This window comes from Palaemon carinicauda, chromosome 16 (genome assembly GCF_036898095.1).
Source record: "Palaemon carinicauda isolate YSFRI2023 chromosome 16, ASM3689809v2, whole genome shotgun sequence".
NCBI lineage: Eukaryota > Metazoa > Arthropoda > Malacostraca > Decapoda > Palaemonidae > Palaemon > Palaemon carinicauda.
Genome location: NC_090740.1, coordinates 42,262,123 through 42,279,622, shown reverse-complemented (window position 1 = coordinate 42,279,622; position 17,500 = coordinate 42,262,123). Strand labels below are relative to the sequence as shown.

General features: G+C 37.4%; 1 protein-coding gene across 10 annotated transcripts in view; it reads left to right on the top strand.

Annotated features, from left to right (window-relative positions):
* Window positions 1-10,885, top strand: part of LOC137655732 (proclotting enzyme-like) — a 93,942-nt gene extending 83,057 nt beyond the window's left edge. For 5 of the 10 annotated variants that reach the window (XM_068389766.1, XM_068389770.1, XM_068389765.1 and 2 more), the window contains 8 exons: window positions 1,360-1,563; window positions 2,365-2,519; window positions 3,290-3,426; window positions 3,906-4,024; window positions 4,182-4,353; window positions 4,938-5,182; window positions 9,338-9,498; window positions 9,878-10,885. In XM_068389766.1, coding sequence (XP_068245867.1) covers window positions 1,360-1,563; window positions 2,365-2,519; window positions 3,290-3,426; window positions 3,906-4,024; window positions 4,182-4,353; window positions 4,938-5,182; window positions 9,338-9,498; window positions 9,878-10,039 — 1,355 coding nt within the window. In that variant the 3' untranslated portion in view covers window positions 10,040-10,885. Of the gene's footprint in view, window positions 1-201; window positions 254-1,359; window positions 1,564-2,364; window positions 2,520-3,289; window positions 3,427-3,905; window positions 4,025-4,181; window positions 4,354-4,937; window positions 5,183-5,928; window positions 5,973-9,337; window positions 9,499-9,877 lie in introns of those variants that run through there. The other 5 variants (XM_068389771.1, XM_068389768.1, XM_068389767.1 and 2 more) reach the window with 3 other exon arrangements.
* Window positions 10,886-17,500: the final 6,615 nt, after the last annotated feature.

Sequence of the window (17,500 nt, the reverse complement as noted above, 5' to 3'; positions counted from 1 at the left end):
ACCAGGTAAGGACCTTAGATGACAATGGCGGTTGGGCCTCAGACCTTCCAACCAGGTAGGGATCTTGGATGAAATTGGTCGTTGGGCCTCAGACCCTCCAACCAGGTAGGGATCTTAGATTACATTGGCTGTTTGGCCTCAGACCTTTCAACCAGGTAGGGATCTTGGATGACATTGGCTGTTGGGCCAGACCTTCCAACCAGGTAGGGATCTTAGATGTCATTGGCTATTGGGCCTCAGACCTTCCAACCAGGTAGGGATATTAGATTCTCATTGGCTGTTGGGCCTCGGTCCTTCCAACCATGTAGGGATCTTAGATGGCATTGATGGTTGCGTAAATGTCCACCTACTGATTATCATTGTTATTGTTATTGTTATTGTCATTGTTATTGTTACTAGCCAACCTACAACACTAGTTTGAAAATCAGGATACTATAAGCCCAAGGGCTCCAACAAGAACAAATAATCCAGTGAGGAAAGGAATTAAATAACTACAAGAGAATTAATGAACAATTGATGAAAAATATTTTAATAATAGTAAAAAAATTAAAATATGTCTTTCATAGGCTACATAAACTATAAAAAGATTTATGTGGGCCTGTTTAACATAAAAACATTTGCTGCAAGGTTGAACTTTTGAAGTTCCAACGATTCATCTACCAGATTTAGATCATTCTACAACTTGGAGTTTTCTTGACTACTTTCTTTCTTAAATAGTGTTACGGCATCACAGGTCAACGATATTAATCCTTAAAAGTTAAATTCTACGTCATATTTAAGGAAATTTCCTTAGTGTCTCATATTAGATACATTAATTCCCAATAGTGCAATTTATTATTTTCCTAGAACTAAAGCGTCAAACCGGAAAGATCAAGATAGAATTTATGTTTTTAGTAATTTCAATTAAAAGACACTGTGAAATAAAATCCGCTGTCGCAGAGACTAGCTTCGAAGTCTTGACTAAACATTTGCATATTTCACAGTTTTCAAAGGTTTCCTCAACTTGCCATTACTATAAGTTTCATTAGGAACCTTCCTTAAATTAGAGAATTTATGGCGAAAGGCTACTAGCACAAGATCACACGCTTTTAATCCAGTGTCTCTTACTCTATTATAATCCACACTTACCTCTACACTCAAGGCAGCATACACTTTATGTACTTTACCAACCAACCTATACTGAATTAAGGTAATACACATAGTTTTAAGCCAATTTAACTTTCTTGCTAGCTTTTCAAAAGCAGTAAAAAATTCTGCAATATCAGGTTTCTTCAACTAACCATTATTATGAGTATAGGGGAGTTTGTTGTTCTAAAAATATGAACTTCACTAATACTTCAACATTTCTATTCGACACAGGTGCTGCTGGCGGATTCGTTCCAGGTAATACAGGGGGCTTCACTCCCGGCGGAGGCAACAGGCCAATTGGAGGTCAGGCAATCAACCAAAACATAAACTGCAACAGTCGCCACAACAGGAATCATCCTCAATGCCAAGGTCAATCTCCAACTCAATCAGTCAATTGCAACAGGAGAAGAAATAGAAATAGACCTGAGTGTCAGGGTAATGTTTACAAGCTAGAGACAAAGAATACTCTCCTAAACTTTTACTGTATGGTGGCCTAAGGGACCAATACTAACAAAACAACATGATCTACAAGAAAAAGCATTTTGCATTGCATTAAACCAACTTACATCTTTGAAGTTTGCTCCTGCTGTGATTCTGTATATATTTGCTCACTACCTAAGCAGCTAGAATCATATTGTGCTTATTGGATATCATTTAGATTGAGGAGAAATCTACTGTGAAATCCAACCTTATTGATGAAGCTTAACTAACAATGGAAAAATACAACTAACCTGTAAAGAAAAAATAACACCAATATAGAGTTAATAATAAACTTAGCAATATAACACAGAAGAATAGAAATATGTTTAAAGTCTACTATTTTAGTTTTCATGAAATACAAAGATCCAACACTAAAAATTGTATTAGCTGAGGATAGGATTTCTAACATTGTAATATATGAGAAACTTATTTGGAACAAAATCAGTGATTTCTTTAACATTTGCAAATAATTCAAACATTGCATTACTTAAAGTACTGAATGGTTCAAATGCATTTGGCTGTACAGTATTTCATTGTGGTTATACTGTAGCTTTATTATAAGATTTAATGTGGTGTTTTGTAGGGTTTGAAACGAATCAGGAGATTTACGTGTAGATGTGACTCACAACACGAAAAAATCACGTTATGAAAGCCACTCCAGAACGAATTAATTTTGTGTTGTGAGACATTAAGTACCCTTTCTTGAAGTATTCTATTTACAACCTGCTTATCTTTATTTCTGGGCCGGCTTTTCAGGTGGAGCCCCAAGTGCCGCAGTGACTGATGCGTTTGCCCAGATCCCATGGCTAAGCCAGCTTACCCGGGATGGACAGAACCTCTTGATCCCAAATTTACCAAAGACACCTGCCTCTGCTGCTCAGAACAGATTCTTCTTACTGGGAACAGGACAGGTAAGATTATTTTGTCAACATATCTTTGAGATGGTTTCAAATTATTGGAACCAAGATATATGTTTACTGCAGGATCTAGAGCTTTCAAATATGCGGCCCCAAAACTATACAATAAGCTCCAATTAAACTTCTGAAAGACCGAAGATATCAAGGCTTTCAAGAAGAAACTGAACACATTCTTGTTTTCCGAGTGCTTCGATAATGTGGATTTGACAATGAACAAGCAATATGCGGTATGAAATACTGAATGTCTTGAAATGTATACGATAAAATCAGTTATGAAAGGTGCCTGTAGAGAGTAAGGATCCCTGCAGTATAGGACCAAAGGCAGCCTTTAAAGTAAAGTAAGATTAGGCTGGTGAAATGTAGAGCAATGTGTTTAGATGTAGCTCTGAATGAAGATTAATCTTTAAAAATGGTGGACGACAGAGCGTGTTTTTATTTGCAATAGTGGTAGTCTCTGTTTTACTGTGCAAAAGTATAACCACTGCAGATTCCGATTTTGAAATTGCCTGATAATATCACAGGTAAATATGCATGTTATGATAAGTATTTACAACATAGATAACTGAATTCAAATGACGTTTACTTTTGTCAGATTAATTTTGATTGAACCTACACACGACATACTAGAAAGACTTTACCTGGAATATATGAACGAAATTGCACTGTATTGCCTCATAGTGGGACATTATAGATGCTTCCTAGCTGGTCCTATGGGTTTCGATATTTACTTATTATATTTATACTTATCTTGTTTATCTCCACAGCCTGATGAACCATTCCAGCAGTGTGTAACTCCTAAGTTTGAACAAGGACATTGCCGTTACCTTCAGCACTGTATTCTCCCCGAATTTTCAAACAGCTTTGCTAACTTCTTGCGATATGTTTGCTTCATTCAAGGAAGGTAAATACATTAAAAATTCCATACTAAGTTGTTCAAAATGTTGGTTTGAAGTATATGAACAAAGTTGGTGTTCTTTCCTCGTAAGAATTTTCTGTCAATGAAGAAAAAAATTATAGAATAAGAATGCGATAATATTTACAAATGAGAGCCCAAAATAAAACCAGGTTTTCAAATTTCTAGCTTAACTCAAAAGCTGCTACAGTTATGATGAAAATACAATCTTTTCAAATGAGAGCCCAAAATGAAACCAGGGTTTCAAATTTCTTAGCTTAGCTCAAAAGCTTCTATAATTATGATGCAAATAAAATCTTTTCAAATGAGAGCCCAAAATAAAACCAGGGTTTCAAATTTCTCAATTTAGCTTCAAAGCTTCTACGATTTTGATGCAAATGTACAATCTCAGCATAGTTTGCTCAGCATTTTATGACTTTTTTTTTCTATTATAGAGTTTGCTCATGGACAATATTTTCTGCTTATAGATATGTTGGTGTATGTTGCCCAGATAGTAGAAACCCAGGAGGAGTTACCCCAGCTCCTCCTCCACCTCCTACACCAGCTCCAACACCCAGACCAACAACACCACCAGCCGAATCAAGAGGTAATCATGGAGAAGAGTAATTTGAAGGAGTATTTTTGTGTTATATGTATAGTTTGTTCATACTCGTTCTAATCAATGGAGTTTCTTTTTTACCTACTGGTCATGGTTAGCCATGGTCTCTTGGAATTTTTATGAATAACAATGATTTTTCTGACAGGTTGTGGACTGATCGCTAAGAGACCACCTACTCGCATTGTTGGAGGCAAACCCGCTGATCCACAAGAATGGCCTTGGATGGCTGCCCTCCTCAGAGATGGAGCTACTCAGTACTGTGGAGGTACCCTGATTACTGATCGCCACGTTCTGACCGCAGCTCATTGTGTTGATGGGTATGTATATTGCTGGTTTGATTATTGACCAATACGTTAGTATATGGACCCCTTTCTGACCCATGCGTTAGTATATGGCCCCTTTCTGAGCCATACATCAGTATATGGCACCTTTCTGACCCATTGGTTAATATATGACCCCCTTTTCTACCTCTTTGTTAGGGTATGGCCACCTTTCCGACCCATTTGTTGGTATATGGCCCCCTTTCTAATAAATTTGTTAGGAAATGGCCCCTTTTCTGACCTATTTTAGTATATGACCCCTCTTCGGACCCATTTTTTAGTATATGACCCCCTTTTTACACATTTGTTAATATATGGCCCCCTTTCTGACTCTTTTGTTGGTATATGGCCCCCTCTCTAACCCATTTGTTAGTATATGGCCCCTTTTTCTGACCCTTTTGTTAGTATATGGCCCCCTTTCTAGCATGTTTGTTAGCATATGGCCCCTTTTTCTGACCCTTTTGTTAGTATATGGCCCCTTTTCTGACCTATTTTAGTATATGCCCCCTTTTCTGACCCGTTTGTTAGTATATGCCCCCATTCATCATCAATACTAATGTCATCTGGTGCTATATTTTCAGATTTGCCCAAAACTCCATTAGGATTCGTCTGGGAGAATACACGTTCGGTCAGACAGGCGACAGCAACCACGTGGACTTCAACGCCGCCGCTATCAGAATGCACGAAGCCTATGACAGAAACACTTACATCAACGACATCGCCATCATTGCCTTGGACAGGACCACCAACTTTAATGCTGACATATGGCCTGTGTGCTTGCCTGATGGGGACGAGTCTTATGTGGGAGAAACTGCAACTGTCACAGGTTGGTTAACCCAGATTGAAATGCATAGCATTCTTTTTCTACAATACTATTAGTTTTTTTCTATTGATTCTTTTTATAAACTTAGATTATTTTAGATATACATATAATAACCAAGATTGGAATAATTTATTTTTTATTTTTTTTTATATAAAATAAGACTGCTTTTAGATATACACATAACAACCAAGTTTGGGCTGAAATTTTACGTCGAATTGAATCTGATACGAATATAAAAACTGGAATAAGTTTCCATTTGAATGCCTTATTCCTTTTTGTATTTTCAACTCTTGATGGTAATTCACGAATCATAGTCAACATTATTATGTAACGACTATGGAGGAAGAGTTCAAAGCCACATTTCTAAGTATACAAATAATTGGTGGTTTGAATGTATCTGAAAGTTTATGTCACCAGTTTTGTTTATGGAAAGATGAAGCATTTGGTATTAACCTCTTAAGAAAAAGAAATTGGGAGGTAGATTAAATGTTTATACTGCATTTAGTTTCTCGTATGACCTAAACCTTAAACGGAGTTTTATGATTTAAGGAAGCTGGTGGATAAGGTGGAAAGTAAACTGCAATATCACTTATCCATCCAGGTTGGGGATCTATTTACTATATCATTTATCCATCCAGGTGGGGGAACTATCTACTATATCACTTATCCATCCAGGCTGGGGAACTATTTACTATATCACTTATCCATCCAGGTTGTAGAACTACTTACTATATCACTTATCCATCCAGGTTGGGGAACTATTTACGATACCACTTAGCCATCCAAGCTGGGTATCTATTTACTATATCACTTATCCATCCAAGGTGGGGACCTATTTATTATACCACTTATCCATCCAAGTTTGGAATCTATTTACTATATCACTTATCCCTCCAGGTGGGGGGAACTATTTACTATATCACTTATCCCTCCAGGAGGGGGAACTATTTACTATATCACTTATCCATCCAAGTTGGGGAACTATTTACTATATCACTTATCCATCCAAGTTGGGGAACTATTTACTATATCACTTATCCATCCAAGTTGGGGAACTATTTACTATATCACTTATCCCTCCAGGTGGGGGGAACTATTTACTATATCACTTATCCCTCCAGGTGGGGGGAACTATTTACTATATCACTTATCCCTCCAGGTGGGGGGAACTATTTACTATATCACTTATCCATCCAAGTTGGGGAACTATTTACTATATCACTTATCCCTCCAGGTGGGGGAACTATTTACTATATCACTTATCCCTCCAGGTGGGGGAACTATTTACTATATCACTTATCCATCCAAGTTGGGGAACTATTTACTATATCACTTATCCATCCAAGTTGGGGAACTATTTACTATATCACTTATCCCTCCAGGTGGGGGGAACTATTTACTATATCACTTATCCCTCCAGGAGGGGGAACTATTTACTATATCACTTATCCATCCAAGTTGGGGAACTATTTACTATATCACTTATCCATCCAAGTTGGGGAACTATTTACTATATCACTTATCCCTCCAGGTAGGGGGAACTATTTACTATATCACTTATCCCTCCAGGTGGGGGGAACTATTTACTATATCACTTATCCCTCCAGGTGGGGGGAACTATTTACTATATCACTTATCCCTCCAGGTGGGGGGAACTATTTACTATATCACTTATCCATCCAAGTTGGGGAACTATTTACTATATCACTTATCCATCCAAGTTGGGGAACTATTTACTATATCACTTATCCCTCCAGGTGGGGGAACTATTTACTATATCACTTATCCCTCCAGGTAGGGGAACTACTTACTATATCACTTATCCCTCCAGGTAGGGGAACTATTTACTATACCACTTATCCATCCAAGCTGGGGAACTATTTATTATGCCACTTATCCATCCAAGTTGGGAATCTATTTACTATATCACTTATCCCTCCAGGTGGGGGAGCTATTTACTATGCCACTTATCCATCCAAGCTAGGGAACTATTTATTATGCCACTTATCCATCCAAGTTGGGAATCTATTTACTATATCACTTATCCCTCCAGGTGGGGGAGCTATTTACTATATCACTTATCCATACAAGTTGGGGAACTATTTACTAAATCACTTATCCCTCCAGGTGGGGGAACTATTTACTATATCACTTATCCCTCCAGGTAGGGGAACTATTTACTATATCACTTATCCCTCCAGGTGGGGGAACTATTTACTATATCACTTATCCCTCCAGGTGGGGGAGCTATTTACTATACCACTTATCCATCCAAGTTGGGGAACTATTTACTAAATCACTTATCCCTCCAGGTGGGGGAGCTATTTACTATACCACTTATCCATCCAAGTTGGGGAACTATTTACTAAATCACTTATCTCTCCAGGTGGGGGAACTATTTACTATATCACTTATCCATCCAAGTTGGGGAACTATTTACTATATCACTTATCCCTCCAGGTGGGGGGAACTATTTACTATATCACTTATCCCTCCAGGTGGGGGGAACTATTTACTATATCACTTATCCATCCAAGTTGGGGAACTATTTACTAAATCACTTATCCCTCCAGGTGGGGGAGCTATTTACTATACCACTTATCCATCCAAGTTGGGGAACTATTTACTAAATCACTTATCCCTCCAGGTGGGGGAGCTATTTACTATACCACTTATCTATCCAAGTTGGGGAACTATTTACTAAATCACTTATCTCTCCAGGTGGGGGAACTATTTACTATATCACTTATCCATCCAAGTTGGGGAACTATTTACTATATCACTTATCCCTCCAGGTGGGGGGAACTATTTACTATATCACTTATCCCTCCAGGTGGGGGGAACTATTTACTATATCACTTATCCATCCAAGTTGGGGAACTATTTACTAAATCACTTATCCCTCCAGGTGGGGGAGCTATTTACTATACCACTTATCCATCCAAGTTGGGGAACTATTTACTAAATCACTTATCCCTCCAGGTGGGGGAGCTATTTACTATACCACTTATCCATCCAAGTTGGGGAACTATTTACAAAATCACTTATCCCTCCAGGTGGGGGAGCTATTTACTATACCACTTATCCATCCAAGTTGGGGAACTATTTACTAAATCACTTCTCTCCAGGTGGGGGAACTATTTACTATATCACTTATCCATCCAAGTTGGGGAACTATTTACTATATCACTTATCCCTCCAGGTGGGGGAACTATTTACTATATCACTTATCCCTCCAGGTAGGGGAACTATTTACTATATCACTTATCCCTCCAGGTGGGGGAGCTATTTACTATACCACTTATCCATCCAAGCTAGGGAACTATTTATTATGCCACTTATCCATCCAAGTTGGGAATATATTTATTATATCACTTATCTCTCCAGGTGGGGGAACTATTTACTAAATCACTTATCCATCCAAGTTGGGGAACTATTTACTATATCACTTATCCATCCAAGTTGGGGAACTATTTACTATATCACTTATCCCTCCAGGTGGGGGAACTATTTACTATATCACTTATCCCTCCAGGTGGGGGGAACTATTTACTATATCACTTATCCCTCCAGGTGGGGGGAACTATTTACTATATCACTTATCCCTCCAGGTGGGGGAGCTATTTACTATACCACTTATCCATCCAAGCTAGGGAACTATTTATTATGCCACTTATCCATCCAAGTTGGGAATATATTTACTATATCACTTATCTCTCCAGGTGGGGGAACTATTTACTAAATCACTTATCCATCCAAGTTGGGGAACTATTTACTATATCACTTATCCCTCCAGGTGGGGGAACTATTTACTATATCACTTATCCCTCCAGGTAGGGGAACTATTTACTATATCACTTATCCCTCCAGGTGGGGGAACTATTTACTATACCACTTATCCATCCAAGTTGGGAATATATTTATTATATCACTTATCTCTCCAGGTGGGGGAACTATTTACTATATCACTTATCCATCCAAGTTGGTGAACTATTCACTATATCACTTATCCATCCAGGTTGGAGAGCTATTTACTATATCACTTATTCATCCAGGTTGGAGAGCTATTTACTTATTCATCCAGGTTGGGGAACTATTTAATATAGCACTTATCCATCCAGGTTGTAGAACTATTTACTATATCACTTATCCATCCAGGTTGGGGAACTATTTACTATGGCGGCCCAGTAGCGACAACACTCCAGGAAGTTACAGTTCCCATTTGGACTAACAGCGATTGTGATGCTGCTTATGACCAAGATATCATTGACAATCAGCTGTGTGCTGGAGTGCGTGAAGGAGGAAAGGATTCCTGCCAGGTCAGTCTCTCTCTCTCTCTCTCTCTCTCTCTCTCTCTCTCTCTCTCTCTCTCTCTCTCTCTCTCTCTCTCTCTCCCTCTCTCTCTCTCTCTCTCTCTCTCTCTCTCTCTCTCTCTCAAATAGATTAAGTATGCACTTAATAAATAAATTGGTATTTTTTTCAAATATGCCTGTAGTTATAAACTATGCTCATTTTCATATCATGATCCTTACAATAACTGTGCCTTTTTAAATGCTTTAAAATACATTTTGCTCATAAAAACTTGATAATTTCTCTATAACAATTTGAAATCCTTTTAGTCATGAAGTTAAAATTATTTCCCTTTTTCAATTATTGAAGAAAATCTCAACTAATCTTTCTGTCTTCCTATTGTCACAGGGTGACAGCGGTGGTCCTCTCCTCTTGCGCCAAGGAACTGAGAACAGGTGGGCCGTCATAGGAGTTGTGTCTTGGGGAATCCGATGCGCAGAAGCTGAAAACCCAGGAGTGTATACCAGAGTTTCGAAATATAAGACTTGGATCAGGAATAATGCTATTTAAATATACTCTCTTCTTCTTCTTCCTCTTCCTCTGTACTTCAATTCAGGTCAAAATTAGGGACTGTCGTGAAGACGTTCTAAGAGTAATTAGGTCTTTTAATTTATAGTCTTGGGTGCAATGTTTTTTATCATATTTTCTATCATGACAGTAATTGGAATAATGTTAGATTTTCTACTTAAGTTTGCCAGCGACATTGAGAGATGTCTTCATAAAGTTCAACAATCGAAATTAACAGATTATCTGATAAATGTTTGTGGATGTTATTCATATTCCAGTGCCCTGTTGATTTAGCTCAACTATTTGGCTATCGAAAATACCCTGTGGTGTTTACTTCACTTGAATAATTTTTGTTCATTCTGATATTTACATCTGAAACATGGTCTTTGAACAGAATGTTGACATGAAAAAGGATTCCATGAGCACCAGACCAAAATATGCTTTCTTAATTTTTAACTTAAAAGCACAATGTTTTGCTAGATAATGTTTTGATCCTGCATATATGGACTTTCCCTTGAAAAAAAAAAAAAACTATAGCAATTACATATCAAACTCCCATACCTTTTTATTCCTTTATAATTGGCATTTAAGGATATATAACTACGGTTAGTCATATTAATAGACAAATTTTCTTTTTAATTCAAAATGCAGGTTTTAATTTCATAAATAAAGGATAAGAGTTTTCAAATCAGTCCTGTATAAATAAAATTAATGTACATGACACAATGAAAAACAAGATAACCGGGAAAATTGTATAGTAAGAACACACATACACACTTTTTGTTGAAATTTTTGTACGTGTTCAACTGTTCGTACAGATCTTATAATAAAGATTTTATAAACAAAATATCTTTTTCGATTTTTTTACCTCTGTAGTTAACCTTTCGTATTTACCCCCGAGTTCTGTCAGTTACTATTTTGTCTCTCCTTAAAAATTACCATTTAGTTTCCTTATCTTCCCTTTTATATAATAGAGAATAAGTATATATATATATATATATATATATATATATATATATATATATATATATATATATACATTACTGCAGAGTAATAGTGTAGAGAAGTATTAAAAATATATAATTAAAGCGCAAGGTAAGTGAGGCAAAGAGGGCACCTGACCTGAAGTGGGGTCAGGGATTGGGTCGTTCATATGAAGAGAATAAGAAGTTGTTTTGGAATGAAGTGGAGAGAGTAAGGAAGGCTGGTTCAAGAATTGAAGAGACAGTGAAAGATGGAAATAGAAAGTTGTTAAAAGGAGAGGAGGCAAGGAACAGGTGGGCGTAATATTTTGAAAGTTTACTGAATGTTAGAGGATAATAGGGAGGCAGATATAATTGCTGATGCAGGTGTTGAGGTGCCGGTGATGGGAGATGAGAATGAGAGAGAGAGAGAGATTACAAGAGAGGAAGTGAGGAGAGCACTAGATGAAACGAGAGTAGGAAAAGCATCTGGTATGGATGGTGTAAGAGCCGAGATGTTGAAGGAAGGGGTGGGACTGTACTTGAATGGTTGGTGAGATTGTTTAATATGCGTTTTGTGTTGTCAATGGTACCAGTAGATTGGGTTTGTGCATATATTGTACCACTATATAAGGGTAAGGGAGATGTGCATAAGTGTTGTAATTCAAGGGGTATTAGTTTGTTGAGTGTAGTTGGAAAAGTGTATGGTAGAGTACTGATTAAAAGGATTAAGGATAAAACAGAGAATGCAATCTTAGAAGTACAGGGTGATCTTAGAAGAGGTAGGGGTTGTATGAATCAGATTTTTACAGTTTGGCAGATATGCGAGAAATATTTAGCAAAAGGTAAGGAGGTGTATGTTGCGTTTATGGATCTGGAGAAAGCGTATGATAGTTGATAGGGAAGCAATGTGGAATGTGATAAGGTTATATGGAGTTGGTGGAAGGTTGTTGCAAGCAGTGAAAAGTTTCTATAAAGGTAGTAAAGCATGTGTTAGGATAGGAAATGAAGTGAGCGATTGGTTTCCGGTGAGAGTGGGGCTGAGACAGGGATGTGTGATGTCGCTGTGGTTGTTTTAACTTGTATGTTGATGGAGTGGTGAGAGAGGTGAATGCTCGAGTACTTGGACGAGGATAGAAACTGGAAGACGAGAATAACCATGAATGGGAGGTAAATCAGTTGTTGTTTGTGGATGATACTGTACTGGTTGCAGACACAGAAGAGAAGCTTGGCCGATTAGTGACAGAATTTGGAAGGGTGTGTGAGAGAAAGAAGTTGAGAGTTAATGTGGGTAAGAGTAAGGTTATGAGATGTACGAGAAGGGAAGATGGTGCGAGGTTGAATGTCATGTTGAATGGAGAGTTACTTGATGAGGTGGATCAGTTTAAGTACTTGGGGTCTGTTGTTGCAGCAAATGGTGGAGTGGAAGCAGATATACGTCAGAGTGAATGAAGGATGCAACGTGTTGGGGGCAGTCAAGGCAGTAGTAAAAAATAGAGGGTTGGGCATGAATGTAAAGAGAGTTCTGTATGAGAAAGTGATTGTATCAACTGTGATGTATGGATCGGAGTTGTGGGGAATGAAAGTGACGGAGAGACAGAAATTGAATGTGTTTGAGATGAAGTGTCTATGGAGTATGGCTGGTGTATCTCGAGTAGATAGGGTTAGGAACGAAGTAGTGAGGGTGAGAAAGGGTGTAAGAAATGAGTTAGCGGCTAGAGTGGATATGAATGTGTTGAGGTGGTTTGGCCATGTTGAGAGAATGGAAAATGGATGTCTGCTAAAGAAGGTGATGAATGCAAGAGTTGATGGGAGAAGTACAAGAGGAAGGCCAAGGTTTGGGTTGATGGATGGAGTGAAGGAAGCTCTGGGTGATAGGAGGATAGATGTGAGAGAGGCAAGAGAGCGTGCTAGAAATAGGAATGAATTGCGAGCGATTGTGACGCAGTTCTGGTAGGCCCTGCAGCTTCCTCCGGTGCCTTAGATGACCGCGGAGGTAGCAGCAGTAGGGGATTCAGCGTTATGAAGCTTCATCTGTGGTGGATAACGGGGGAGGGTGGGCTGTGGCACCCTAGCAGTACCAGTCGAACTCGGTTGAGTCCCTTGTCAGGTTGGGAGGAACGTAGAGAGGAGAGGTCCCCTTTTTGTTTCATTGTTTGATGTTGGCTACCCCCCAAAATTGGGGGAAGTACCTTGGTATATATATATATATATATATATACATATATATATATATATATATATATATATATATATATATATATATATATATATATACATATATATATATATATATATATATATGTATATATATATATGCATATATATATGTATATATATATATATATATATATATATATATGTATATATATATGCATATATATATATATGTATATATATATGCATATATATATATATGTATATATATATGCATATATATATATATATATGTATATATATATATATATATATATATATATATATATATATACATGTATATATATATATATATATATATATATGGATATATGTATATGGATATATATATATACACATATATATATATATATATATATGTATATATATATATATATATATATATATATATATATATATACATGTATATATATATATATATATATATATATATATATATATATGGATATATATATATGGATATATATATATATACACATATATATATATATATGTATATATATATATATATTTATATATATATATATATACCTATCTATCTTTTCGGTCACGCCAACTCTCTCCGAGTAGTGGAGAGAGGAAGTAGTTATACTCTGGTGAAAGGGGGGTATGTGCATATCTATATATTTAGCAGTCATTTCTTATGAGTCGCGTACCCTAGTTCTTTATGGAATATGTTCCTCTATTATCGGTCATTAAGATAATTTTCTTATCGTCATAGAAATCACATAGATTTAAATTGAATGAAATAGGTTAAAGCCGTTACGGTTTCAATAACTCCTACGCAAACTAATTCAAGCATTTGATAGAAATGAAACTAAATATGCTGCAAGATAAATGGCAATATCAACAAACTATGCTGAAACCATTGTGGGGAAAGAAGCAGTCATCCCTTTTCCTTGATACAGAACCCTTTTGATGGAATTTTTTTTTCCACATAATTTTGAAAGACATGTTTTAAAGCATATTCGAAAATAGAGTCGTACTCTGTGATAATTGCACAAATTTGATTACACGTTAAAAATGGGGTTGCCCATTTTCTGTTGCATGACAAAAGAATCTCTTCTTTCAAAAAATAATTCATTTCCATTTTTATATTCACTCAATAATCCATCACATAAGTTTGTCGCCGTGGAAATTGTTCCATTTGTGTTCAGGCATGGAAAGTAAGACTTCCACCTCAAAATCTCTTGCAAGATTTTGGACAAGGATTGCCATAGGGTATTGACACTTGCAAAGGATTCACATGATTGAAATATTTGTCTCTTTAACACTTGATCACCTGATCCCACTATAGGTTTCTTTAACAACATATACTTGGAAAGATTAGAATTACAATTAAGACACTAATTTCTTAGTCTATGGCTTTTTTTAGAGCAATACACGAAGAAATTATCGAGCTGTCAGATTTGATACACGAAGGACGAGTTTGGAGGCAGTGTCCAATACTCCTTTATGCAACGTTCACATGGTCAAACTCTGTCTTCAGACACAAAGACATTGTTTGTAAATGTGCGATTTAAGCAAACAAAACCTCGAAATGCCCGTGTTTGCTGTTAAAGAGGGCACAGGGTTCTGACTTTGACTATGAAACGACGACACTGCCAGACACAAAATCAGCATTCAGTCTGTTTCTATCGTTTCTGAATTAAGAACTTTTATATTTTCTCAGATTTAATACTGTACATCATGACCAATTCAACCACACGGTGGTCTCGGGATAGCAGTATTGAATTAATTGAAATGTTGCAAAAACATGAATTTTTGTATAAAGTAAGTGTTTCTTATGGGAGTAGAAACTAATGTGTTGCAGCCATCAAAGAGATAGCTGATGAGATTACCAGTAAAAACTTCATAAGTTTTGACAAGTGATGTGAAAAAAATAGACAATAACAGAAACCAGTACCATAGGGAAATTAGTCAAATGAAAATGTCAAGGAAGTCGAGAAGTGGATTAGATGGTATATATACACGCGGCGGCTTCTACTTGCTGCCGACTGATTAGTGATTACCTATAGGCTGTAACCCAGCTGTCTTGTAGCTCTACTGTTTGGATACAGTTTTGGTTATAGTTTGCATACTTTGTATGGTAAAGAAATAGTCTGAAGACAGAGTTTGACCAAGTGGACACGACAGTAGTCAAAATGGCAATGTAATTTTCAGTACTGTAACTGGCATCAATGGCTTACTTCAGTGTTGGTGTGCAATACAGACTCACATGTTGCTCTGCCTCGTTGGTCAACACCTTGCAAAATTGAAGCTAACACTCCATTGACCTTCACTATGATTGAAACGTGGCCCTTGACATCTCCATTTCATCTTTCTTAGGGGCTGTAGACGCTGGCACCCTAGACGGGGAACCATGTGTTCCAGTTAGGGCAGCATTGGCGGGACCAGTCTGGAGGGCCTTGATTAAATGTAGCTGTTGCACTAGCCATAACTCTCCACATGCAGCATCATGAGAAGCCGGTGAATTGGAGCTTCTCAGGTAAGTCTTCATGGGGTAAGAATTCTGGATGAAATATGCTCGTATAACAGTACTGTACGTGTCAAAATAGGTATATCAACCCAGTCTCAGAGAGATTGGCACATGCGGTTAAACATGCTGAAAGGATGAAAGAACAGGCTAGTATCAAAGCGTTTGTCCTTTTTACCCATACTCACTAATATCAAGGATTGGCCGGTTCATGCCAGAAGCATTCAAATTGGCGTGCAAGTCCTCTGTGTGTAAGGCCTGCTAAATTTACTGCTTGGATGATTGTGGCCACTGGTTCAGGTCCCTAGGCTTCCTCTTTCTCCCGTCCAATGACTTTTCCACGGGTATACGGTCGAGTTTCTTCTGGAACAATCGCTAGTTTCAGGAGGAACAATTTCTGATTTCAGAGGGGAAGGCCTAATCTGGACGAACGAACGAACGAAGGCAAGGTGTGGACCGGGATTAAGTGTCGGCACGGTAGGCACGATAGCTATACACCTTTATACATGGCTAGATCACAAGCAAATGGTCAGTCTGGGTCAAGGACCTTGAACCCAGGTGCAGTACCTTGGCTCAAGGTGCTGCACCTGGGTTCATCCTCTGCCACCCATTGAGATACTACAGCTAGAGAGTTATGGGGTCCTTTGACTGGCCAGACAATACTTATTGATCCTTCTCTCTGGTTATAGTTCTCTTTCCCGTTGCCTATACATACACCGAATAGTCTAGACTATACTTTACAGATTCTCCTCTGTCCTCATACACCTGGCAACGCCGAGATTACGAAACAAGTCTTTTTCCCCCCAAGTGGCTACTTTCCTCTTGGTAAGGGTAGAAGAGACTCTTTAGCTATGGTAAGCAGCTCTTCTAGGAGAAGGACACTCCAAAATCAAACCATTGTTCTCTATTCTTAGGTAGTGCCATAGCCTCTGTACCATGCCCTTCCACTATCTTGGGTTAGAGTTCTCTTGCTTGAGGGTACACTCGGGCACACTATTTTATTTAATTTATCTTCTTGTTTTGTTAAAGTTTTTATAGTTTGTATAAGAAATATTCATTTCAATGTTGTTCCTTTTTTTTTAAATATTTAATTTTCCTTGTTTATTTTCCTCACTGAACTATTTTCCCTGTTGGGGCCCCTGGGCTTATAGTATCCTGCTTTTCCAAAAAGGGTTGAAGCTTAGCAAGTAATAATAATAATAATAATAATAATAATAATAATAATAATAATAATAATAATAATAATAACAGGTGAGCATCGGTGTACGCATGCTACACACGATTAGGTGCCATACAGAGACTTTCCAGTAGGGTATTATATTCTTGCAAGGAGTGTGGTATAGGCAGTTTTTTTTCTGAATATAGAGAGTAATCTTACACTGTATGGGTATATACATAGTAATAATCCTATTGATTCTGGCATACAAAAATTATGTAATTAAAAAGAATAATTAGCTAGGGGCTGGTGCGATGGGCAAGATACATCCTAAATAAATCACCCCTTAGTTGGTACTAAGATATATAAACTATGTTCTTATGAACTAGCACTACTAAGATTATATTCAAAGCTAGTGGAAGAATTATATCTCTCTTGTCTTGCGTTTTACCACCGTGATGTCACGAAGACTATGCATATGTATAACGGTGACTTTATCGTAGTCTACGCATATTTATGTAGAAGAAAACGTAAAGAGAGAAAATTAAAATTTTGAAATACGATATCAGGGGTAACTACGCCACATGAGACCTAAGCGAAAAAAGAAAAAACAAGAAATTTCTTTACAGATATGACAGAGTAGTGCAACTTCT